This window comes from Bufo bufo, chromosome 7, assembly GCF_905171765.1.
Source record: "Bufo bufo chromosome 7, aBufBuf1.1, whole genome shotgun sequence".
NCBI classification, from domain to species: domain Eukaryota; kingdom Metazoa; phylum Chordata; class Amphibia; order Anura; family Bufonidae; genus Bufo; species Bufo bufo.
This window is the reverse complement of record NC_053395.1, coordinates 222,939,105-222,963,837: the sequence shown is the minus strand read 5'-3', so window position 1 is coordinate 222,963,837 and position 24,733 is coordinate 222,939,105. Positions and strand designations below refer to the sequence as shown.

Genomic DNA, 24,733 nt, shown 5'->3' with positions numbered 1-24,733 from the left:
ACTCCACCAGCAGAATAGTGAGTGCAGCTCTGGAGTATAATACAGGATGTAACTCAGGATCAGTACAGGATAAGTAATGTATGTACACAGTGACTGCACCAGCAGAATAGTGAGTGCAGCTCTGGAGTATAATACAGGATGTAACCCAGGATCAGTACAGGATAAGTAATGTATGTACACAGTGACTGCACCAGCAGAATAGTGAGTGCAGCTCTGGAGTATAATACAGGATGTAACTCAGGATCAGTACAGGATAAGTAATGTAATGTATGTACACAGTGACTGCACCAGCAGAATAATGAGTGCAGCTCTGGAGGATAATACAGGATGTAACTCAGGATCAGTACAGGATAAGTAATGTATGTACACAGTGACTGCACCCGCAGAATAGTGAGTGCAGCTCTGGAGTATGATACAGGATAAAACTCAGGATCAGTACAGGATAAGTAATGTAATGTATGTACACAGTGACTGCACCAGCAGAATAGTGAGTGCAGCTCTGGAGTATAATACAGGATGTAACTCAGGATCAGTACAGGATAAGTAATGTATGTACACAGTGACTGCACCAGCAGAATAGTGAGTGCAGCTCTGGAGTATAATACAGGATGTAACTCAGGATCAGTACAGGATAAGTAATGTATGTACACAGTGACTCCACCAGCAGAATAGTGAGTGCAGCTCTGGAGTATAATACAGGATGTAACTCAGGATGAGTACAGGATAAGTAATGTTATATATGTACACAGTGACTGCACCAGCAGAATAGTGAGTGCAGCTCTGGAGTATAATACAGGATGTAACTCAGGATCAGTACAGGATAAGTAATGTAATGTATGTACACAGTGACTGCACCAGCAGAATAGTGAGTGCAGCTCTGGAGTATAATACAGGATGTAACTCGGGATCAGTACAGGATAAGTAATGTATGTACACAGTGACTGCACCAGCAGAATAGTGAGTGCAGCTCTGGAGTAATATACAGGATGTAACTCAGGATCAGTACAGGATAAGTAATGTAATTAGGGATGAGCGAATTGACTTCGGATGAAACATCCGAAGTCGATTTGCATAAAACTTTGTTTCAATACTGTACGAAGCGAGCGCTCCGTACAGTATTAGAATGTATTGGCTCCGATGAGCCAAAGTTAATAACTTCAGAAATTGATTTATACTGTAAAAGAAACATTTCCCGAACTCGGGTTTGGTTCCAAGTGGTACCTTGCTCCGTACAGTATTGAAACAAAGTTTTATGCGAATCGACTTCGGACGTTTCATCTGAAGTCGATTCGCTCATCCCTAGACATGTCCTATCTTTTGTGGTGCGGAGGCACGGACCAAAAAGCCCACATGCCCCCACTCCATACCATGCCGTATCTTGAGGATTATGGATTTATTCAAGTCAATGGGTCATATGAGAATGCACCCTAAGTGTTCAGTAGCTCTGCAGCACCACTCACAGGGGATATGAAATATTACACATTGTCCATTCACACCATAGCATTCACTGTTCCCCATAGTAACCTGCCCCAGTAGTCGGAGCACAGCTCCATTAGTGCCCTGGGTCTTGCTGGACCGGCGGATGGCAGGTGCATTACACGTATCAGCTGCAGAACTATTTGGATACAATTTGCATGACGTCCTGCAAGGGTCCATTCACACGTCTGTGTGTGTTTTGTGGACCGCACATCGCCGGCATTCTCATAGAAAATGCCTTTTCTTGTCCGCAATTGCGGACCCATTCATTTTGTATGGAGCAGCACGATGTGCTGGGACTGGCACCTATCTCCTGAAAGTAGTGGAGGGCGCACTGCATATGCGCAGCCGCCCTACATTCATTTTCTATGGGGCCGCTGAAAATAGCTGAGCACTGGCTCGGCTATTTCCATCGAGCCCATAGAAGTGAATTGGAGCGGCGGCCGGTCATGCGCGGTTCGCTCCCATTCACTTCTACGGGGAGCCGGCTTGGTGGTGGTCGGACCAGAGTCCTCGAGCCACCACTTTGCGGGGCTCCGTTCTCGATATAGGTGCGGGACCCGCACCTATAAGACAATGGGAGCATATCCTAGCGATATGCCCCCATTGTCTATGAGACAACCCCTTTAAGCTATTGTGAAACTACAATTTTCAGCAGGCGCCATTCACCTATATGGCAGAACAGTTGAGCAAACGTGCCTGCTGGGAGTTGTGGTTTTACAGCAGTTGGGGGTTGCTCATTACTTTGGTTTCAGATGAACAAGGAATCACTTCAAGGCGAGAGCAGTCCCGGCAATGAGACCCCATTACTCATGGAAGGCACCTCAGGGCACAGGTAAGGCTATGTTCACACAATGGATTATGGCATGGATTCCGTGCCAAACAGAATGCAGATCCTCTGACTTCACGCAGCACATTTCTTTTTACTCGCTTGCAGTTTTAAAAGAGACACTGCAGAAAGAAAAAAAAGTGACCCGTCCACTCCTAAAACAGAATCCGCATCCAGCGCTCCCTTTAAAATGAGCAGGATGAAAAACCGTGTCAAAACCACAACAAAAAACAGGCGAAAAACCCATGTCGGAATAAAAACAGCATCCTAAAAAAACAAGGAAGATTCTGCATCAGGTTTTTTTTCAGCACAGAAAAAACTGTGTGAACATACCCTAAAGCCTCATTCACACGTCAGTGTTCGGTCAGTGATTTCCATCAGTGATTTTGAGCCAAATCCAGGTGCGGCTCTAAACACCGGACAGGTGCAGATCTCTCCCTTATACCTGACGTCTGCGGAGGCTCCACTACTATTTTTGGCTCACAATCACTGATCAAAACACTGATGTGTGAATGAGGCTTAACTTTAACTTTTTTCTTGTCACTGTAGTGCAGGCATCTTCCAGTATGTAGAGGGTTAATGATGTGACTTGCAATACCCAGAGCGGCCTGGCAGAGGGCGCTGCGGTCACACATCCTAGGTTTGGCATTTGTAGTGGAGTAGGGAGTGTTGAGAAAGTCTTTTCCATCCACACCCAACACTTAATTCCTGAGTTCTAGACTAGTCAGGTCAGAAATCCCCGGGCAGGAGGATACGACGGAAGCTGAGGTAGGAGAGCGGCGCCTTAATACGTGGGGTAGGGGGGTGCAGGGGGCATAAACCTTGTATCTACCGCAAGATGTTACATGGCAATGTGTTTACACTGCATTGTGTGGCAGGTGGGCAGAGGGGGAGGGGGTCTGCTGCCAGCATGGGACGCTCTTATATGAGGCCTCTTTCACACGAACGTGTGCGCTCCAAAGCCGCATTTGCGGATCCGCAATCCACGGGCACCTTTCCGTGTGCATTCCGCATCACGGGTGCGGACCCATTCACTTCAATGGGTCTGCAAATCCGGATATGTGGAATGGTGCGGAACAGAACCCTACGGAAGCACTACGGAGTGCTTCCGTGGGGTTTCGTCCCGTACTTCCGTTCCACAACATGTCCTATCTTTTTGCAGAATGGCCGGATCGCGGACCCATTAAAGTGAATGGGTCCGCGATCCGCTGCAGCTGCCCCACGGTGGGTGTTCGTGCATTGCAGGAGGCCTAAGACTGTAAGCGTCTGGGGCGAGGGTCCGTATACTGTGCTACCATTGGGATCAGTTTGCTGTGTGTGTTTTTATAAGTATGGGGGGGTACAAGACCCAAAATCAACCCCCCCCCCCCCACCACCACTGTCTCCACCGCTATTTTGTTTCCATTCACTTTATCTATACGGATCACGCCTATATATGATATGTAGCTATGTATTTATATACCTAGATGCAGTACTTAAAGGGGAAGTCCACTTCTACTAACCACAGCCTGGCTGACTACCTAAAGAGTTAAGAGTTCCCCCAAGTCTTCTCATTGTGGCCCTTAAGAGCTGATCCCGGGGGCCACATCTGTCTGTGTCATTGCTTCCTTGTGTGCAGCTCTCGGGTCACACACATATCAATGTTTATATACAAGGCTCATCCGTACACGTATACAGTATCTGCGGTTGCCATTGAGGTGGCTGGTCCAATAGGCTTTAGCAGGAAAAATAAAAGGGGACTTCCCCTTTAAGAGGCGGCAGAGCTCCAGCTGCCTTCTGCTGTGGGTATTAACAGGGTATCTATTTAAAAAACAGAAGATACTTTGTTGCTTTCTCACCATTTAAAAAACAAACTGTATCAGAAATCTGTCTAGAGTCAGTAGATCTGAAGTACAGATGTAGCAGAGCTGGATGAGCTCCGACCCTACACTCAGCATCTGTGTAATGTAGGATCTACGTTGTGTTTTGACGTTTTTAATTATGTTTTAGTTATTTTTTTAGCCTGATATAATGCAGAGAAACAGTAAAAAAGCAGCTGTTGGAGCCTAGTCAGATACCATTTTCTTCTAATTCGGCCTCATACACAGGACAGTATCCATTTAATGCACCGCCTTATGGAGGCATCAAAAGGGCGCGCCAAATGCCCATGGCTCCCTTCTAAGGAGACTGTAGGTACCGTCACTGTACAGGCTCCATGCGTTCCGCTTTGACTGTTACCGCAGGTACCGCGGACGACCAAGACTTTTACCTTGTCGTAATGGGCCATAGCAATATTTACAGTGCAGCCATGATGTCATTATATTACACGATTGCAGGCACAAGTCGTCCCTTGTACGCATCATGTGACATAAGTGACATCACAAGTAAAGGTTGTAGTTTACATCATTATGGGGAAGCTTTACAGGACATCTGACATAAGAGACATAACCTATTAATACACAGAATGAATAACCTGTGGAGCCTGAAACCCCAGTGTAACATCAGACGCCGAATCTGTGCTGCCGAGGTCAACTAATCCTTATATAATACCGATGACATCAGCGGCGCTGCGTGTGAATAGTGACCTGGTTACTGGTCATGTGATCTATAGGAGCAGCATTATAGTAGTTATATCCTTGTACATAGGAGGAAGTATTATAGTAGTTATATTCTTGTACATAGGAGCAGTATTATAGTAGTTCTATTCTTGTACACAGGAGCAGTATTATAGTAGTTATATTCTTGTACATAGGAGGCAGTATTATAGTAGTTATATTCTTGTACATAGGAGCAGTTTTATAGTAGTTATATTCTTGTACATAGGAGGCAGTATTATAGTAGTTATATTCTTGTACATAGGGGCAGTATTATAGTAGTTCTATTCCTGTACATAGGAGCAGTATTATAGTAGTTATATTCTTGTACACAGGAGCAGTATTATAGTAGTTATATTCTTGTACATAGGAGCAGTATTATAGTAGTTATATTCTTGTACATAAGAGCAGTATTATAGTAGTTATATTCTTGTACATAGGGGCAGTATTATAGTAGTTATATTCCTGTACATAGGAGCAGTATTATAGTAGTTATATTCTTGTACATAGGAGCAGTATTATAGTAGTTATATTCTTGTACATAGATGCAGTATTATAGTAGTTATATTCTTGTACATAGATGCAGTATTATAGTAGTTATATTCTTGTACATAGGAGCAGTATTATAGTAGTTATATTCTTGTACATAGGAGCAGTATTATAGTAGTTATATTCCTGTACATATGAGCAGTATTATAGTAGTTATATTCTTGTACACAGGAGCAGTATTATAGTAGTTATATTCTTGTACACAGGAGCAGTATTATAGTAGTTATATTCTTGTACATAGGAGCAGTATTATAGTAGTTATATTCTTGTACATAGGAGCAGTATTATAGTAGTTCTATTCCTGTACATAGGAGGCAGTATTATAGTAGTTATATTCTTGTACATAGGAGCAGTATTATAGTAGTTATATTCTTGTACATAGGGGCAGTATTATAGTAGTTATATTCCTGTACATAGGAGCAGTATTATAGTAGTTATATTCTTGTACATAGGAGGCAGTATTATAGTAGTTATACTCTTGTACATAGGAGCAGTATTATAGTAGTTATATTCTTGTACATAGGGGCAGTATTATAGTAGTTATATTCTTGTACATAGAAGCAGTATTATAGTAGTTATATTCTTGTACATAGGAGCAGTATTATAGTAGTTATATTCTTGTACATAGGAGGCAGTATTATAGTAGTTATATTCTTGTACATAGGAGCAGTATTATAGTAGTTATATTCTTGTACATAGGAGCAGTATTATAGTAGTTATACTCTTGTACATAGGAGCAGTATTATAGTAGTTATATTCTTGTACATAGGAGGCAGTATTATAGTAGTTATATTCTTGTACATAGAGCAGTATTATAGTAGTTATATTCTTGTACATAGGAGGCAGTATTATAGTAGTTATATTCTTGCTCATAGGGGCAGTATTATAGTAGTTATATTCTTGCTCATAGGAGGCAGTATTATAGTAGTTATATTCTTGCACATAGGAGGCAGTATTATAGTAGTTATATTCTTGCACATAGGAGCAGTATTATAGTAGTTATATTCTTGTACATAGGAGGCAGTATTATAGTAGTTATATTCTTGTACATAGGAGCAGTATTATAGTAGTTATATTCTTGTACATAGGAGCAGTATTATAGTAGTTATATTCTTGTACATAGGAGGCAGTATTATAGTAGTTATATTCTTGTACATAGGAGCAGTATTATAGTAGTTATATTCTTGTACATAGGAGCAGTATTATAGTAGTTATATTCTTGTACATAAGAGGCAGTATTATAGTAGTTATATTATTGTACATAGGAGCAGTATTATAGTAGTTATATTCTTGTACATAGGAGGCAGTATTATAGTAGTTATATTCTTGTACATGGGGGCAGTATTATAGTAGTTATATTCTTGTACATAGGAGCAGTATTATAGTAGTTATATTCTTGTACACAGGAGCAGTATTATAGTAGTTATATTCTTGTACATAGGAGGCAGTATTATAGTAGTTATATTCTTGTACATAGGGGGTAGTATTATGGTATATTCTTGCACATGATATCCAGTGAATCAGTCTTCTCCTTATATATATTCTATGTTCATGTTCCTTGATTTATTGACTGAAATACAATGTAATCAACTTTTTAGAATTCTTCTGGATCTCTGTTTGTTACTTTCTCATGTGGTTCTATCATGTGATATTGCGGTGGAGTCCATCAATAGGATGTTTGGTGCGGTATACATATAATCTCAGAGAGTCAGACGTACAGTAAATATTTATTATTGGTTTCCTGGTGAGAACCCGAGGAGGTGACGCCACATAATCCACGTCACACATTTTTACTCATAAAAAGGGAAACTTCAAGAAAGGTCAAGCACAGCAACAAAAATATGAATCAGATTTGATACATTAGATCAGCACTTGTCCTGCATTCATAGATGTCACATTGTAGTTCATTTATATTTACATCTTCGATGCTCCGAATGTCTTGAGGGAAAATCACAACCAGCTGCTTTATACAATATTTGGCATCACAATTGCAATTTCCCAAAGGAGCAGCTCTTGGAGGTTTTCCTAGCGCTGCGGCTTTAAGAAGAACATCAGAAACCATCTCTAGTAAAATGTGAGAATTCGTATCTGTGCCCTCGTGTGAACCCGACCCAATTTGACTGGTAGAATACACATGCTTGGCAAAGACTACTGCGTCGTCGAAACGTTGCTGCTTTGATTGGTCTTTTTTGTACATTTGTCATGGACTAACTATTAATAAAGAATTTCTAATAATAAAATGTATTTATATAGCGCCACCATAATCCGCGGCGCTTTACAAATTCATAGGGTTCATGTACAAAACAAAACTAGCTGGCTAATATACAACTGAAACACTAGGAGTCAGGAGCTTGCAATCTATGAGGAATTGGGGAGACACATAAAGTAGTGAATTGTGATAAGTAGGATTTGAGCCATTAGTGGCGCCGGCCGATCTGCTTCGGGTTTGGGACTACTAGAGGATTATGGAGGAAGATGCTGCCGTCACCTACTCTCTGACCATCTTGTGGATGCGTCATGGATATCTAGGACCCAGAAAACCTGTTTGAGATGGGAGAATCCCCTTTAAGGCGACTGCTCATGGAGATCATGGTTTCCGTCACATTGCTGCGACCTCCCGTCCCTCTTCTAGTTACTGTACTGTTTTGGCTGCTCCTCGTTTCCCTTCGTACAAGTGGAGGTTTGTTGGTGCGCCGTTGCTCGGAGCGGAGTACACTGGCTTCTTGTTGTAGGTGCGGTTACTGAAGGGTGCGGTGCGTCTGCTGCACATATAAACACGCTCGGGGCAGGCAGACCTCTTTCCGGATTCGCTGAATGGAGCTGGTTCTGCCAGGAGGAGTATTCTGAGTACTTACTGGAGGTGCAGTTCCTGTTCACTGCCAGGTCAAGAGGGGAAAACAATGAGAAGGGGGAGCTATGCTACATAGGGCACCGTATGGCGAGGGATCCAGCTTTCATCTGTATATCACGGTTTATCTAATATACTCTGTATATCACGGTTTGGTGTCAGTGAATGGAAACATTGTTAGCATGCATAAGCTGAAAACCCATCCTGATCATATCTGACGCAGGTCATAGAGTCAAAACGAGCTGTCTTTTCTAAGATATCATGCACATGTGTCATTTGCACGAGACCTGCTCACACAGCTGAAGTGTTGTTACATTGTATTAGTCTAGTTCAATGATCAGCAACCTCCAGCTGTTCAGAAACGACAACTACCAGAATGCTTCATTCACTTCTATAGGAGTTAAAAGAGGAGCCGGGCATGTTTGCATGCTGGGAGTTGTAGTTTCACGGCAGCTGGCATGCTGAAGGTGGCTGATCCCCTGGTCTAGGCAGCTCTCTATTAAAGCAGAAGTCAATGGCTGCGTAAGGCTCTGTTCACATCTGTGTCATGGTTTGCGCTGGAAACAGGAAACAGGATGCAGTGTCGGATCCATCGCTTATCCGCCCCTACTGACTCATATAATGGGTTCGGTTGTAGTGTCTGTCGCATTGAGAAGACCAGCAACGCATGCTGCACTGCCGAGAACTGTGATGGCGCCTTCCGATGCAGATGTGAACAGGCCATACTGGAGGCCAGAAACATTTTAGCTTCTGCTTTGTTTTCTCCAGAAACTCTTGCACTGGGCTGTCTGTTATTGACTTGCGCTGCAATACCGGGTTCAGCCATGGGTGAGAGTGGCGCTGTTTACGCGGACCATTTAATGCCACCTCTCTAACTTGGATGTCTCCCACATATTCTACACTCCTATTGTTTTTCTGGGGTATTTTTGCTTCTGGGTTATTGTCAGGATTTTTGACTTGGCCGTTAGCAGGGTCCTGTGTACAGTTTACGGCGGTACCAGGCAGCGCACTGCATGTTCAGATGGACTGGTACAGGACGGACATTCTTTTCTTTTCAGCAAATAAAGTAAACCTGAACATTCCAAAAACCGATGGGTATTAGTAGGTGGGAAGGTCACGCGGCATGAATATATAAAACGCGTGTGGTACGCGCTGGTCTCTGATGTCTTATCACTACCTGCTCCAACCTGTGGCTCTTCTGCTGTGCAAAACTACAACCCCCAGCATGCTGTGATGGCCTCAGGCAGGGGCGTACATACAGGGGTCGCACTTGCGACCGGGCCCGGTGTTCTGCCACTTTTCTATACCCGGACAAAAGTCTATACCCGGAAGTGATGTAGCTGCACCGGAAGTGACGTGGACGCGTTGGAATCAGCTGGAGGAGGGGGTGTGCGCGCTGCGCAAGCGCATTCGGCTAAAGTATAGTAATCTGGCAGAACGCCGCGAGCCCGCAATCTACATTAATTTGTACCCTCGCGGGCTCGCTTTGCTCGCCACGCATCGGGCTCGGCCTCGTTGCGCTCGGCATTTGCTAAAACTGACTCTATGCCGCCATTGATGGTAAAGAAAGAGATGATGGATAGTAAAGAAATGGAGGGCTGGGAAAATGCAGGGGCGTTCTGCCAGATTAACATACTTTAGCCGAATGCGCTTTCGCAGCGCGCACACCCCCTCCTCCAGCTGACTCCAACGCGTCCACGTGACTTCCGGTGCAGCTACATCACTTCCGGGTATAGAAAAGTGTCAGAACACCGGTCCGGCTTTCAGAGTGAGGGCTGAGAGTTGGGCAATGTATGTAAAGTTATGGCTGGTGACTTGTGCTATGAAGTAATGGGGGTCTTTCTGTTGTCTTGGGGTGCAGCTCTTTTGTGTAGGCACTTCTATTGAGCTTCTAGTATATGCTTGGATGTAGCAGAGCTGGTTTTGTCATGCATTTCTTTTGCCTTCATATGGTAATATACTTCATTGGCCTATCAATGGCTTTATAACTAACTCTGCTATATTTTACCATATGAAGGCAAAAGAAATGCATGACAAAACCAGCTCTGCTACATAATGTAGCAGAACTGGTTTTACGTGGGAAATGCATTGCTGGTACCTGATGCTGACACCTGCAGTTCTAGGTAAAAGTACATAGTTACGGTTGAGGCCATTTGTTAACTCTGCTACATCTGCTTATAAAGGGATGAACAGACTGCGCACATTGGGGTATACCTTCTCGTTCTTGCATTAGTCTTCAGCCTGTGGCTTTCTAGACCTGGTGGAAGTACAAATTTAGGCTTGCTGCTGTCTGGTGATGCTGGGAGTTGTAGTTGGGGCGTACATACAGGGGTCGCAGTTGCGCGCGCTTACGTGACGTCACAGTGTTATCAGCGCTGCAGGTCCGGCAGGAAGTTGGGAACAGAGGAGCGCGGGAGCCACTTCTAGTCCGCCACTGCCCACTTGCCCGTAGTCTGACTCTATACTACAGTCACTCCCCCCACCTCGCCTCGTCCTCTCTGCCAGCCTGAGCCAGGCCCCGGAGCAGCGCTCATTCATCCAGCCAGAGCCCACACCGAGCCCGGCCAGCCTCCAGCGTTCAGCCTTGCCAGTTGCCACAGACTTTCAGCCTGAGCCAGGTCAGGTAAGAGTTACTATCTGGCCTTGGTATGTTCTGTATATTATTATATGTGAGCTGGCCTGGTATATTTAGATGTATAACTTATACCAGCTGCACATATATAATCATATAAGGAGATACCTAGGTTATATCATCAGCGTGGTGCACTATATGGCGGCGGGTTGGGGGGGCGTTGACGGGGAGGGGGCCCCCACGGATCAGTTTCGCAGCGGGGCCCCATGGATTGTGTGTATGCCACTGGCCGCAGGCTGTACTGTAGCAGTCACTTGACCATTATTTCCCTCCTGCAACAGGCGCATTTGATACTTTAACAATGTTACTTTGTTTCTTCTTTGTATATGGAATATAAATGGAGGAATTTTTGAGTTTGTTCAAAAGTTCATTCCTGGAATGGTCCTGCGTCACACCCCGATCACATTCTTCCGTGGTGACTTCTCGATTATGTGTTCAGTCTTAAAGAAACACCACATTTATCTAATTATTATTTGTTTTGAGTTGTCAGAGAAGACACCAGTATTATAAATGGCCCATGGTTGCTTGTGGCCCATTGGGGTCTTTGCAATGGGGCTCAGGAGCCTTAAAGGGATTCTGTCAGCTGGACTTTAGTAACGGAGCTTTTGACATCACCACATCAGTCTCCTCGATCTGTTTTAATATACACCAGTATTACTGCCATCTGTCTTGTCATTTTACCCAAAAAATTGCTTTTATTAATATGCTAATTACCTCAGTAATGTGCCCAGCCGCGTCCATCCTCTAGAAGCCCAGCACCGCCTCACTGCTAATTATTCACTCCTCTCATCGCCGATGGTGCGCCGTAATCTCGCGCATGCGCCCTGGATTCACTCCACTGGTCAGTGCCCACGAGCGAAGTGCACAGACAGCTGGCGCATGCGCACTTCGTTCGCTGAGGCTGCTGCCAGGACACCGCGCGGGCGCTGACCAGTGGATCCAGGGCGCATGCGCAAGATTACAGCGCGCCATCGGCGATGAGAGAATAATTAGCAGTGGGGCGGTGCTGGGCTCCTAGAGAATGGACGCGGCTGGGCACAAACGGCCAGAGGGACAGCCCCTTGGGCACATTACTGAGGTAATTAGCATATTAACAATAAAAATATAATAAAAAAAATTGCTTTTAACAAAATGACAAGACAGATGGCAGTAATAATACTGGTGTATTTTAAAACAAATCGAGGAGACTGATGTGATGATGTCAAAAGCTCCGTTACTAAAGTCCAGCTGACAGAATCCCTTTAAAAGGATAATGTCTGTAAAGCGCTGTGGAATATAGTAGCGCTATATAAGTGCATAAAATAAATAAATAAAGGGCATCTGTCAGCAGTTTTGTACCTATGACACCGGCTGACCTGTTACATGTGCGCTCGGCAGCTGAAGACGTCTGTGTTGGTCCCATGTTCATATGTGCGACATTGCTGAGAAAAGTGATGTTTTAATATATGCAAATGAGCCTCTAGGAGCAACGGGTTCAGCTCTGTAATGACAAAGCCCCCACTCGTTTGCATATATTATAAAACATCAGTTTCATAGGTACAAATCTGCTGACAGATGCCCTTTAGAGCGGTTGCAGTTCCTATCCCCAGGATAGGTGATCAATGTCTGGTCGGTGGGGGTCCAGACGAGCGCTGCTTCCTCCTCATTACACTGCGCCTCATCTCCCTTGCAGCAATGGTGCAGTGTAATTACAAGTACTTGCTCTGTTCAAGTGAATGGAGCGAGTACTTGTAATTGCACTGCGCCACCAAGACGAAGGGCAGTGTAATGAAGAGGATGTAACGCTAGCACGGAGCGCCGCCTCCTCTTCATGTAGCTGATCGGCGGGGGGGCTGGGAGTCGGACCCTCGCCGATCTGATATTGATGACCCCTCCTGAACATAGATCACCAATATAAGGCTACTTTCACACCAGCGTTTCTATTTTCCGGTATGGAGATCCGTCATAGGGTCTCAAAACCGGAAAAAAAAACTCTTCAGTTTTGTCCCCATTTATTGTCAATGAGGACAAAATGTAACTGAGCAGAACGGAGTCACCAAAATGCATTCCGTTCTGTTCTTGTACCGGAGAGTGAACCGCATCATGCTGCGGTTTGCTTTCTGTCCTGGGATGTGGAGCAATGCGGATCCATCATGACTCACAATGCAAGTCAATGGGGACAGATCCGTTTTCTCTGCCACAATAGAAAACTGATCCGTCCCCCATTGACTTTAAGTGGAGTTCATGGCGGATCCGTCTTGGCTATGTTATAGATTATACAACCGATCCGTTCATAACGGATGCAGACGTTTGTATCATCAGTAACGGAAGTGTTTTTGCTGAACCCTGCCGGATCCAGCAAAAACGCTAGTGTGAAAGTCGCCTAATACATTCCTATGGGAAAAAAATGCCGGATCCGGCATTCAGGCAAGTCTTCCGTTTTTTTGGCCGGAGATAAAACCGTAGCATGCCGCGGTTTTATCTTTTGCCTGATCAGTCAAAAAGACTGAACTGAAGACATCCTGATGCATCCTAAACGGATTACTCTCCATTTAGAACGCATGGGGATAAAACTGATCAGTTCATTTCCGGCACTGAAAGACGCAAGTGTGAAAGTACCCTTAGTGCCGGATCCGTCCTTCCGGTCTGCGCATGTGTAGACCGAAAAAAAGGTGAGAAAAATAAATGCTAGATCTGTTTTGCCGGATGACACCGGAAAGACGGATCCGGCATTCCAATGCATTTTTCTGACTGATCAGGCATTTTTAAGACAAATCAGTTGGCATACGTTTTGCCGGATCACTCTACCGCAAGTGTGAAAGTAGCCTAAGGCCCCTTTCACACGGGCGAGTATTCCGCGCGGATGCGATGCGGGTGGTGAACGCATTGGACCCGCACTGAATACCGACCCATTCATTTCTATGGGGCTGTTCACATGAGCGGTGATTTTCACGCATCACTTGTGCGTTGCGTGAAAATCGCAGCATGCTCCTCTTTGTATGTTTTTCACGTAACTCAGGCCCCATAGAAATGAATGGGGTTGCGTGAAAATCGCAAGCATCCGCAAGCAGGTGCGGATGTGGTGCGATTTTCACGCACGGTTGCTAGGAGACGATCGGGATGGAGACCCGATCATTATTATTTCCCCTTATAACATGGTTATAAGGGGAAATAATAGCATTCTGAATACAGAATGCTTAGTACAATAGGGCTGGAGGGGTTAAAAATAAATAAAAAAATTATTTAACTCACCTTAATACACTTGTTCGCGAAGCCGGCATCTCTTCTGTCTTCATTTTAGCTGTGTTGAGGAACAGGACCTGTGGTGACGTCACTTCGCTCATCACATGGTCCGTCACATGATCCATCACCATGGTAAAAGATCATGTGAAGGATCATGTGATGACCGGAGTGACGTCACCACAGGTCCAGTTCTACAAAAGAGACAGACGAGAAGCCGGGCTTTGCGATCAAGTGGACTAAGGTGAGTTAAATTATTTTTTATTTTTTTTAATCCCTCCAGCGCTATTTTACTTTGCATTCTGTATTCAGAATGCTATTATTTTCCCTTATAACCACAGAGTGTACATACATTACTTATCCTGTACTGATCCTGAGTTACATCCTGTATTATACTCCAGAGCTGCACTCACTATTCTGCTGGTGCAGTCACTGTGTACATACATTACTTATCCTGTACTGATCCTGAGTTACATCCTGTATTATACTCCAGAGCTGCACTCACTATTCTGCTGGTGCAGTCACTGTGTACATACATTACTTATCCTGTACTGATCCTGAGTTACATCCTGTATTATACTCCAGAGCTGCACTCACTATTCTGCTGGTGCAGTCACTGTGTACATACATTACTTATCCTGTACTGATCCTGAGTTACATCCTGTATTATACTCCAGAGCTGCACTCACTATTCTGCTGGTGCAGTCACTGTGTACATACATTACATTACTTATCCTGTACTGATCCCGAGTTACATCCTATATTATACTCCAGAGCTGCACTCACTATTCTGCTGGTGCAGTCACTGTGTACATACATTACTTATCCTGTACTGATCCTGAGTTACATCCTGTATTATACTCCAGAGCTGCACTCGCTATTCTGCTGGTGCAGTCACTGTGTACATACATTACTTATCCTGTGCTGATCCTGAGTTACATCCTGTATTATACTCCAGAGCTGCACTCACTATTCTGCTGGTGGAGTCACTGTGTACATACATTACTTATCTTGTACTGATCCTGAGTTACATCCTGTATTATACTCCAGAGCTGCACTCACTATTCTGCTGGTGCAGTCACTGTGTACATAAATTTCATTACTTATCCTGTACTGATCCTGAGTTACATCCTGTATTATACTCCAGAGCTGCACTCACTATTCTGCTGGTAGAGTAACATGCATTACATTACTATTCCTGATTTAGATTCTGCATGTTTCAGGGCTGAAATCTTTCAGCATTCCTTACTTGTTCACAGGGGCAGGTTGGGAACTTAAAGTGGCCCTGGGAAAAAAAAACCTAAAAGTGGCCTCATGTTGTAGGTGGGTCCAAATTGACAGAAGACCGGACAAAATAAGTAGGCGGGACCAGTAATACCGTAGTGCATCGCAGAATATCGCCCCAGCAGAACCAAATACCACAGGGCAGCACAAAATACTGCCGCCCCCAACCACAGTATTCAACTGTATCGCAGTTGAGTTCAGGAGGGCACCTTTGGCCGTTGAACATCAGATCATTATATACCTCACCTGTGGCCATCAAGAGGGTTTGAGTGCTCCCCTGGGCATTGGCCCACCGGGAAACTTCTCTGTAGGGTCTATGGTCAATCCGCCCCTGCTTGTTCAATGTCTACACAGAGATTGCTCTGGTGACTTGCATTCTGGTAAGGGCCATCATTACAGCAAGCTCTGTACATTTGATGTATGGAAAATAAATTTCCTGCCTGCATTTTTAGGAGCTTCACTAGGATGCTAGTATGGAGTCTACCATACATCTACCATGTACTGTTTCCAATGGCAGTAAAATTGTGAGTGCAGCTCTGAGGTATACTGCAGATTGTGGAAAGCTTGCTGCTGATTGCTGCTAGACAGTTTTCAGGTATTTAAGGTTGGGCACTTTAAACTCCATCCTCACTGTGTCAATTTTCTCTTTCACCTTCACTGATTTTGAGTTCTTTCTTATATTCTTCTCCATTTATACCCAAAGTGAAGACATTTTACTGACTGGAGAATCTGGTGGTGCTGCCATCAGGATTTTGACTTTGCTTCCTGTGTGATTGGAGAAGAGCTCCCCCTTAACCGGGGGGGGGGGGGGGGGGGGGTCATTATTTGTGACTCACAATCTCTCTTCCCCAGCCTGTTCTGTCAGAAGCTCCTGAGTCATATATCAGGGAAGTCCTGGCTGTCAGTTATTAGTTTAACCCCTGATAGTCTGTCCTGCCTTGGCAGACGAGTTCTGTAGTTTCCTTAGTCATTCTGTGTCAGCGATGTTTACTATTCAGGAAAAAAAGATACAAAATAAGAATTTGTATCAATGTATAATCATTGTGCCTGGAGATTTATGAAGAGTCCCCGCATAACGATGTATCATACACAGATCCCCAATATGTATGAGTGTTTCCCCCCCCTTTAGCAATGTGTCACCCACGGATCCCCCTCCCCTAGCGGAATGTCACCCACGGATCCCCCTCCCCTAGCGGAATGTCACCCACAGATCCCCCCCCTAGCGGAATGTCACCCACGGATCCCCCCCCCCCTAGCGGAATGTCACCCACGGATCCCCCCCCCCTAGCGGAATGTCACCCATGGATCCCCCCCCCTAGCGGTATGTCACCCACGGATCCCCCCCCCCCTAGCAGTGTGTCACTCACGGATCCCCCCCCCTAGCGGTGTGTCACCCATGGATCCCCCCCCTAGCGGTGTGTCACCCATGGATCCCCCCCCTAGCGGTGTGTCACCCACGGTTCCCCCAGATCCCCCCCCTAGCGGTGTGTCACCCATCGTTTCCCCCAGATCCCCCCCCTAGCGGTGTGTCATCCACGTAAAACCCCCCCCAGCGGTGTGTCACCCACGGATTTCCCCCCCCCCCCCCAAAGGTGTGTCACCCACGGATCCCCCTCTAGTGGTGTGTCATTCATTCCTGTATGAGGGCGACACCAGATCTGTGCCAGGAAGAGACTGTACGTACAACTCCGGCATTGTTTCGACATGATAATGACACCAGGGAACAACTCGTTACGTTACAGTTCACTGCCTCATAGCACATTGCTCATTCTAGTGAATGCTCTGATTAGTGAAAAAAATGTCAGGAACACAAGCAGCAAGATCCTCCCCGGTGTGCCTTGCGGTCAGAGAGCTCCTCCCCGGTGTGCCCTGCGGTCAGAGAGCTCCTCCCCGGTGTGCCTTGCGGTCAGAGAGCTCCTCCCCGGTGTGCCTTGCGGTCCGAGAGCTCCTCCCCGGTGTGCCTTGCGGTCCGAGAGCTCCTCCCCGGTGTGCCTTGCGGTCCGAGAGCTCCTCCCCGGTGTGCCTTGCGGTCCGAGAGCTCCTCCCCGGTGTGCCTTGCGGTCCGAGAGCTCCTCCCAGGTGTGCCTTGCGGTCCGAGAGCTCCTCCCCGGTGTGCCTTGCGGTCCGAGAGCTCCTCCCCGGTGTGCCTTGCGGTCCGAGAGCTCCTCCCCGGTGTGCCTTGCGGTCAGAGAGCTCCTCCCCGGTGTGCCTTGCGGTCAGAGAGCTCCTCCCCGGTGTGCCTTGCGGTCAGAGAGCTCCTCCCCGGTGTGCCTTGCGGTCAGAGAGCTCCTCCCCGGTGTGCCTTGCGGTCAGAGAGCTCCTCCCCGGTGTGCCTTGCGGTCCTGGAAATCTCACAGAAACTTTGAGATGTTAGAGCATATGGGTGCGTTGATTTGGGGAGTGCAGCTCAATATTTCCTATGATTTTGCAGGTAGTATGAGAGGGTGAAGGACTGTCGGTATGGAAGTGACTCTTTATACATTACCACCTCAGGCCCTATGACCCTGGGGCCCGGTGTGAGCCCTGTTCCCATACCTATAGGCTCAGTACTGCTGCAGGCATTGCTTCTCTGTGTTGTGTGTTGATCTGCATGTGATTGTACATGTTGTCTGTGACCGTGCTCAGGGCTCCCGCCGCCTCGTATCTGCCTCATTCACATTCTTGTCATTAATTCTGGGAAGTTTATATATAACCATCTCCATAAGAAGCCTGGGATTGGTTCGGCGCCATCTCCAGCCCCCTGTGCACAGGGAAGCAGCAAGACTTGTCGTCTAGAGGACTGCACGGCCCAGAATCGGACCTCAATGTATACTCGCATGTAGCAGTGCTGGCTTTGTCAGGATGTAGCAGTGCTGGCTTTGTCAGGATGTAGCAGTGCTGGCTTTGTCAGGATGTAGCAGTGCTGGCTTTTTCAGGATGTAGCAGTGCGGAGTTCGTCTTTGACACACGTCCCTGGAATCTCATTGTGTTATCTCTGTCGTGTGTGCCAATATTTATACCAGTGGAGATGAACTCGTACAACCATTATTGTGTGCATGGTACTAAGACCTCGGGAAATGTCTTGCATCCTTCTTATCAGATTGAATTTCTTACTCGGTCCTGATTAAATATAGTTTCCTGTAAATTATCAAGAAGAAGGAGCAGAAATTGTCGCTTATCACATGACTGATCAGACGTAGGGTTTGTCTGTAGTCTGTACCCATGGAGATGCACAGTACTGCATGAGAGCTGTAGACACAAAGCTGTAGACTTTAAAGGCTATGTACACCTTCAGAGGCAATTTTTTGTTCATGACTGCATTTTACTCATTTTTGGTTAAAAAAAACACTTTTTCAATTGGCCTTTGTCACAGAATGGCTCAACATTTTTTATAAAGAGCTGATTTTCTCCATGTGACTAGTACTTTCACTTTCACTCTGTGCCGGTGTTCCGTGATATTTCCCCTACCCATGAAATTTCCCTACCCTCGTCACCTCCTGTTGTGACGCGGCCGCACCGGACATGGCGTTCCCAGCTTTGGAAGGAGGTGTGCCGCGCAGGCACACAACGACGGGATAGGGAAATTTCACACCAGAGTTGGGGAGAAGGGGCCACCTAATGCGCTTGTGCCTTGCCTCTCAGCTCGCTCCAGATGATCAGACAACGCGCGTGCGCAGTGAGTGGTAGGGAGATTTAACAGAACAAATGGCCATCAGATCTCCCTACCCCCACACTGCGCAGGCACGGTCATTGGATGGATGTTCGGTATAAGAGATCTCCCTGTCCGCTGGTGCGCACGCGCGGTGTATCCCGAGAAGAAAAGTAAGCCGCGCTTGTGCACTGGCCTGTAATTTTTCCCTACCCTCTAACTGCTGGGGAGGCTCCCGGCGCATGCGCAGTGTCAGCTGGTGTCCAGCTGAGAGGTAAGGCGCAAGCGCATTATGTGGCCCCTTCTCCCCAACTCTGGTGTGAAATTTCCCTACCCCGTTGTTGTACACCTGCGCGGCGCTGCACACCTCCTTCCAAAGCTGGGAACATCATGTCCTGTGCACCCGCGTCACAACAGGAAGTGACGAGGGTAGGGAAACTTCACGGGTAGGGAAATATCACGGAACACCAGTCATCTAATAACCCTCATCTGTAAATTACTGAAAGGTCATAAACACTTATTTAAGTCACATTCTTATCAGTAAGATAAGTCTTTAATGAGTGTTTATAAAGTCAGAGAGCAGAGATAAGAGTTCGTCTGCTCCCCAGATGACAGAAAAGAGAGAAAATCCAGAGGCTGCTTCTAGAGCATCTCAGCTCTGTACAGAAAAAAGTACTCCATATTTTTAATAAAGAACAATTGAAAAATATATAAAATAAAATATATTTTTAGCTCAAAAGGAGTACAATGCAATAATAATAATAATAAAAATGCCCCCAAAGGAGTACATAGCCTTAAAAAAATAATAAATATAATAAAAATAAAAATTCCTTCTCTTCTTCCTTTAGGAGTGAAGTTTGGTGATTGACTTGCAGCCATGTCCTATCCCAGTGCCCCTCCGCCGTACAATGATCGAGACCCATTAAATCAACCTGGTGGATACCCTCAACCTGGTGGATACCCTCAACCTGGTGGATACCCTCAACCTGGTGGATACCCTCAACCTGGTGGATATCCTCCTAGTGGTTACCCACAGCCAGGAGGCTATCCTCCCCCATATGGACCGCCTGGTGATTTCTACGGACAGCCTCAACCTGGCGGGTACCCTCAGCCTGGGGGTTATCCAGAACCTGGACGTAATGAGCCTCCCAAGCCGGTGGTGATGCCAATGCTTCCGAATATCCCACTCAACCCAGGTAAGATGTGCTGGGGCAGATTTTGCATTTCTGGGGGCTTCCTTTGCCTGGACACTTCTTCTACTGCACTACGGCTATACCGGCAGTATGTCGAGCATTTGCTTGGTTTGCATGGTGGTAAAGTCCACCCCTGTATGTATGCTGATGTATGGGGTGGTTCTTCTCTGCCCATTTCTATAACCAGATTGGGGTAAAAATGGCAGAAGACACAGGAGGAGGACTTGTTGGCCCAGTGCTTACCACTTATGCCATTAGGGTGAGATGTACCGGACCACAAGTAACTTTTTGACCAGTTATGATAATTTTTGTCATCTCACACGTAGGTGATTCCAGTATATACAACACAACTGACGGGGAAGGGCAGTTTGGTTCCTGGGATGACAAAGCCGTACGTCACTCGTTCCTCCGCAAGGTGAGCTTGGGTCATAATTAACGTTATCTACCAGGGAATGAGAAGCCGAGGTGGGGTGCAGAGAATGACCCCTAATGGCGGCTTCTGCTGTATAAACACATTGATAATAAATGTATCTAAAGTGCAAGATATTAAATGTGTCTACATGATTTTAGGTCATCTTGATGAAAAGCTCAAACAAAGCCTGTGTTGTCTGATCCTGGGGTCATATGTTACTCCACTCCCTCTTCCTGATAATCTACAGACGACAAAGAGACCAGAGTAACACATGACTGCAGCACCTGACTACACCGGGTTTGTTTGTAGTCTGTAACCATGGAGACACAATAGTCTATATAGAAGCTGTATACATATAATGGAAGGATATTTTTAATCAAGACTGTTGGAAAAGTTGCTTCATTTTTCACAGGCTTTTGAGTAATAAACAAATTTGGTTGCAAAAGTCTACAATTCCTAGTGTATAAAATATTAGATTAATTAAATAATAATTTAGCTTCCTCTAAATGCAAATTGAAGTATCTGTGTAATATATTAAAAGGAAATGAGTAATTGCATAATTTAGTAATTGAAGGGGTTGTCCAGGATAAGGCTCCATTCACATGTCCGCAAATGGGTCCGCAACCGTTCCGCAATTTTGCAGAACGGGTGCGGACCCATTCATTTTCTATGGGGATGGAATGGATGCGGACAGCACACAGTGTGCTGTCAGCATCCGCATTTGCGGAGCGCGGCCCCGATCTTCAGGTCCGCAGCTCCGCAAAAGATAGAACATGTCCTATTCTTGTCCGCAGCTTGCGGACAAGAATAGGCATTTCTATAGGGGTGCCGGGCGGGTGTGTTGCGGATCTGCAATTTGCGGGTCCGCAACACACCACGGACGTGTGAATGGAGCCTAAGAGAACATTGCTGCTTTCTTCCAAACATAGCGCCACCACTGTCTATAGGTTATGTCTGGTATTGCAGCTCTGCTCCATAGAAGTCCTGTGGACAAGAGCGGTACCGTTTTATGAAGCCGGTAGTCCCGTTTTGTAGATCCTGGACAACCCTTAAGCATGCTCAGACCTGATGGTGTCAGGTTCAGGCAGGGGTGCACCACAAATGAGGCCAGGTGAGGCGATTGCCTTAGGCAGCACCAGGTGGAGGCAAGAGGGGGGCAGCGGAAGAGCCATGGGCAATGAGCGCTTTCATTGTGGCAAAGGGGTTAGGTTAAGAAATTGGCATTTGGGGCGGGGGCGATGTTTACGTTTTCGCCTCAGGCAGCAGAAAGGCTAGGTGCACCCCTGGGTCCACGGACTGTGCTGGTGGTGGGGGCTGGCGCTTCATGGTCACCATGTGTGTCATCATATCGCATTGTAAGGTCTGATCCGATTAGTTGCAATGCCTCGATATTTTACCATCTGTATTACGGCTTCAAGATCCAGACGCCCCCATCTGATGTGAGCGGAACTTGGATCACCGTAGGGTTCAATCTGAGCCCAGATCTGTAGAATTACTGGGGGTCCGGGTTCCATGACCATAACACACTGCGGAATACGGCTTTAGGCCTCCTGCACACGACCGTTGTGTGCACCCGTGGCCGTTGTGCCGTTTTCCGTTTTTTTTTCGCGGACCCATTGACGGAAAATGCACCGTTTTGCAGCCGAGACCGTGATCCGTGTATCCTGTCCGTCAAAAAAATATGACCTGTCCTATTTTTTGGACGGACAACGGTTCACGGACCCATTCAAGGCAATGGGTCCGTGAAAGAACACGGATGCACACAAGATTGGCATCCGTTTCCGTGATCCGTGGCCGTAGGTTACTTTAATACAGACGGATCCAAAGATCCGTCTGCATAAAAGCTTTTTCAGATCTAAGTTTTCACTTCGTGAAAACTCAGATCCGACAGTATATTCTAACACAGAAGCGTTCCCATGGTGATGGGGACGCTTCTAGTTAGAATACACTACAAACTGTGTACAAGACTGCCCCCTGCTGCCTGGCAGCACCCGATCTCTTACAGGGGGCCGTGATCAGCACAATTAACCCCTTCAGGTGCGGCACCTGAAGGGGTTAATTGTACTATCATATCCCCCTGTAAGAGATCAGGGCTGCCAGGCAGCAGGGGGCAGACCCCCCCCCCCCTCCCCAGTTTGAATATCATTGGTGGCCAGTGCGGCCCCCCCCCCTCTATTGTAATAATAGGTTGGTGGCCAGTGCGACCCCCCCCTCCCTCTATTGTAATAATTCGTTGGTGGCACAGTGTGCGCCCCCCATCGGCCCCCCCTCCCTCTATAGCATTAACAACATTGGTGGCCAGTGTGTGGCCTCCCATCTCCCCCCCCCATCATTGGTGGCAGCGGAGTTCCGATCGGAGTCCCAGTTTAATCGCTGGGGCTCCGATCGGTAACCATGGCAACCAGGACGCTACTACAGTCCTGGTTGCCATGGTTACTTAGCAATAGTACAATAGTAGAAGATTCATACTTACCTGCTGCTGCGATGTTCGTGTCCGGCCGGGAGCTCCACCTACTGGTAAGTGACAGGTCTGTGCGGCGCATTGCTAAATGAACTGTCACTTCCCAGTAGGAGGAGCTCCCGGCCGGACACAGACATTGCAGCTCCCAGGTAAGTATGAATCTTTTACTATTGTATTATTGCTAGTAACCCGCTGCCACCAATGATCGGGGGGGAGATGGGAGGCCGCACACTGGCCACCAATGTTGTTAATGCTATAGAGGGAGGGGGGCCGATGGGGGGCGCACACTGTGCCACCAACGATTTATTACAATAGAGGGAGGAAGGGGGGGGGCGCACACTGTGCCACCAACGAATTATTACAATAGAGGGAGGAAGGGGGGGGGCGGGGGGGGCGCACACTGTGCCACCAACGAATTATTACAATAGAGGGAGGAAGGGGGGGGGCCGCACTGGCCACCAATGATATTTAAACTGGGGAGGGGGGGGGGGGGGTCTGCCCCCTGCTGCCTGGCAGCCCTGATCTCTTACAGGGGGATATGATAGTACAATTAACCCCTTCAGGTGCGGCACCTGAGGGGTTAATTGTGCTGATCACGGCCCCCTGTAAGAGATCGGATGCTGCTAGGCAGCAGGGGGCAGTCATGTACACAGTTGTAGTATATTCTAACTAGAGGCGTCCCCATCACCATGGGAACACCTCTGTGTTAGAATATACTGTCGGAAATGAGGTTTCACGATCTAACTCATATCCGACAGTATATTCTAACATAGAGGCGTTCCCATGGTGATGGGGACGCTTCAAGTTAAAATATACCATCGGATTGGAGAAAACTCCGATCCGATGGTATAAAAGGGACTCCAGACTTTACATTGAAAGTCAATAGGGACGGATCCGTTTGAAATGGCACCATATTGTGTCAACGTCAAACGGATCCGTCCCCATTGACTTGCATTGTAATTCAGGACAGATCCGTTGGGCTCCGCACGGCCAGGCGGACACCAAAACGACTTTTTTTTCATGTCCGTGGATCCTCCAAAAATCAAGGAAGACCCACGGACGAAAAAACGGTCACGGATCACGGAAAAACGGGACCCCGTTTTGCGGACCGTGAAAATATACTGTCGTGTGCAATAAGCCTTATACTGTACAGTCAGGAGACTGGCTGTACATGGACTCATTGCATTCACCGCGCTATGTTGTCTGACCCCCAACCTCATGTCCATGTCTTTCAGGTATACTCCATCATTGCGCTGCAGTTACTGGTCACGGTGGGAATTGTCGCCATCTTCACCTACGTGTAGGTTTCATCTCCTATCGGATAAGGTGTCCAGCGCCATATCCCATCCCATTCTCTTCCTGTGTCCTTGTGAAGAGGATTTATAGACATTTATTTTATTATTGCATTCTAATCATTTTTGGCTAAAATAATTTTTTATTTGCTTATTATTAACAATTTTCGCCAGTTTTTTCTCTACAGGCTTCGCTTTCAGTGCCTCTGCCCACCACTGCTTTCTGCTTCCCGCTGAATCCGTCAGAGAGCTGCTCTGATGGCTCGATCTGCAGCTCTTATCTGTACTTTACAAGCAGCTCATAAACACTCATTATAGCTGAAATCGTATCAATTAG

At 46.5% G+C, this 24,733-nt stretch overlaps 1 protein-coding gene across 2 annotated transcripts in view; it reads left to right on the top strand.

Annotated features, from left to right (window-relative positions):
- The first annotated feature begins 2,930 nt into the window (after window positions 1-2,930).
- The window catches only part of TMBIM1 (transmembrane BAX inhibitor motif containing 1), a 30,388-nt gene continuing 8,585 nt past the window's right edge, over window positions 2,931-24,733 (top strand). The window contains exons 1-4 of one of the 2 annotated variants that reach the window (XM_040441285.1): window positions 2,931-3,073; window positions 19,887-20,234; window positions 20,558-20,646; window positions 24,340-24,404. In XM_040441285.1, the coding sequence (XP_040297219.1) occupies window positions 19,916-20,234; window positions 20,558-20,646; window positions 24,340-24,404 (473 nt within the window). In that variant the 5' untranslated portion in view covers window positions 2,931-3,073; window positions 19,887-19,915. Of the gene's footprint in view, window positions 3,102-19,886; window positions 20,235-20,557; window positions 20,647-24,339; window positions 24,405-24,733 lie in introns of both variants that reach the window. The other variant, XM_040441286.1, reaches the window with a different exon arrangement.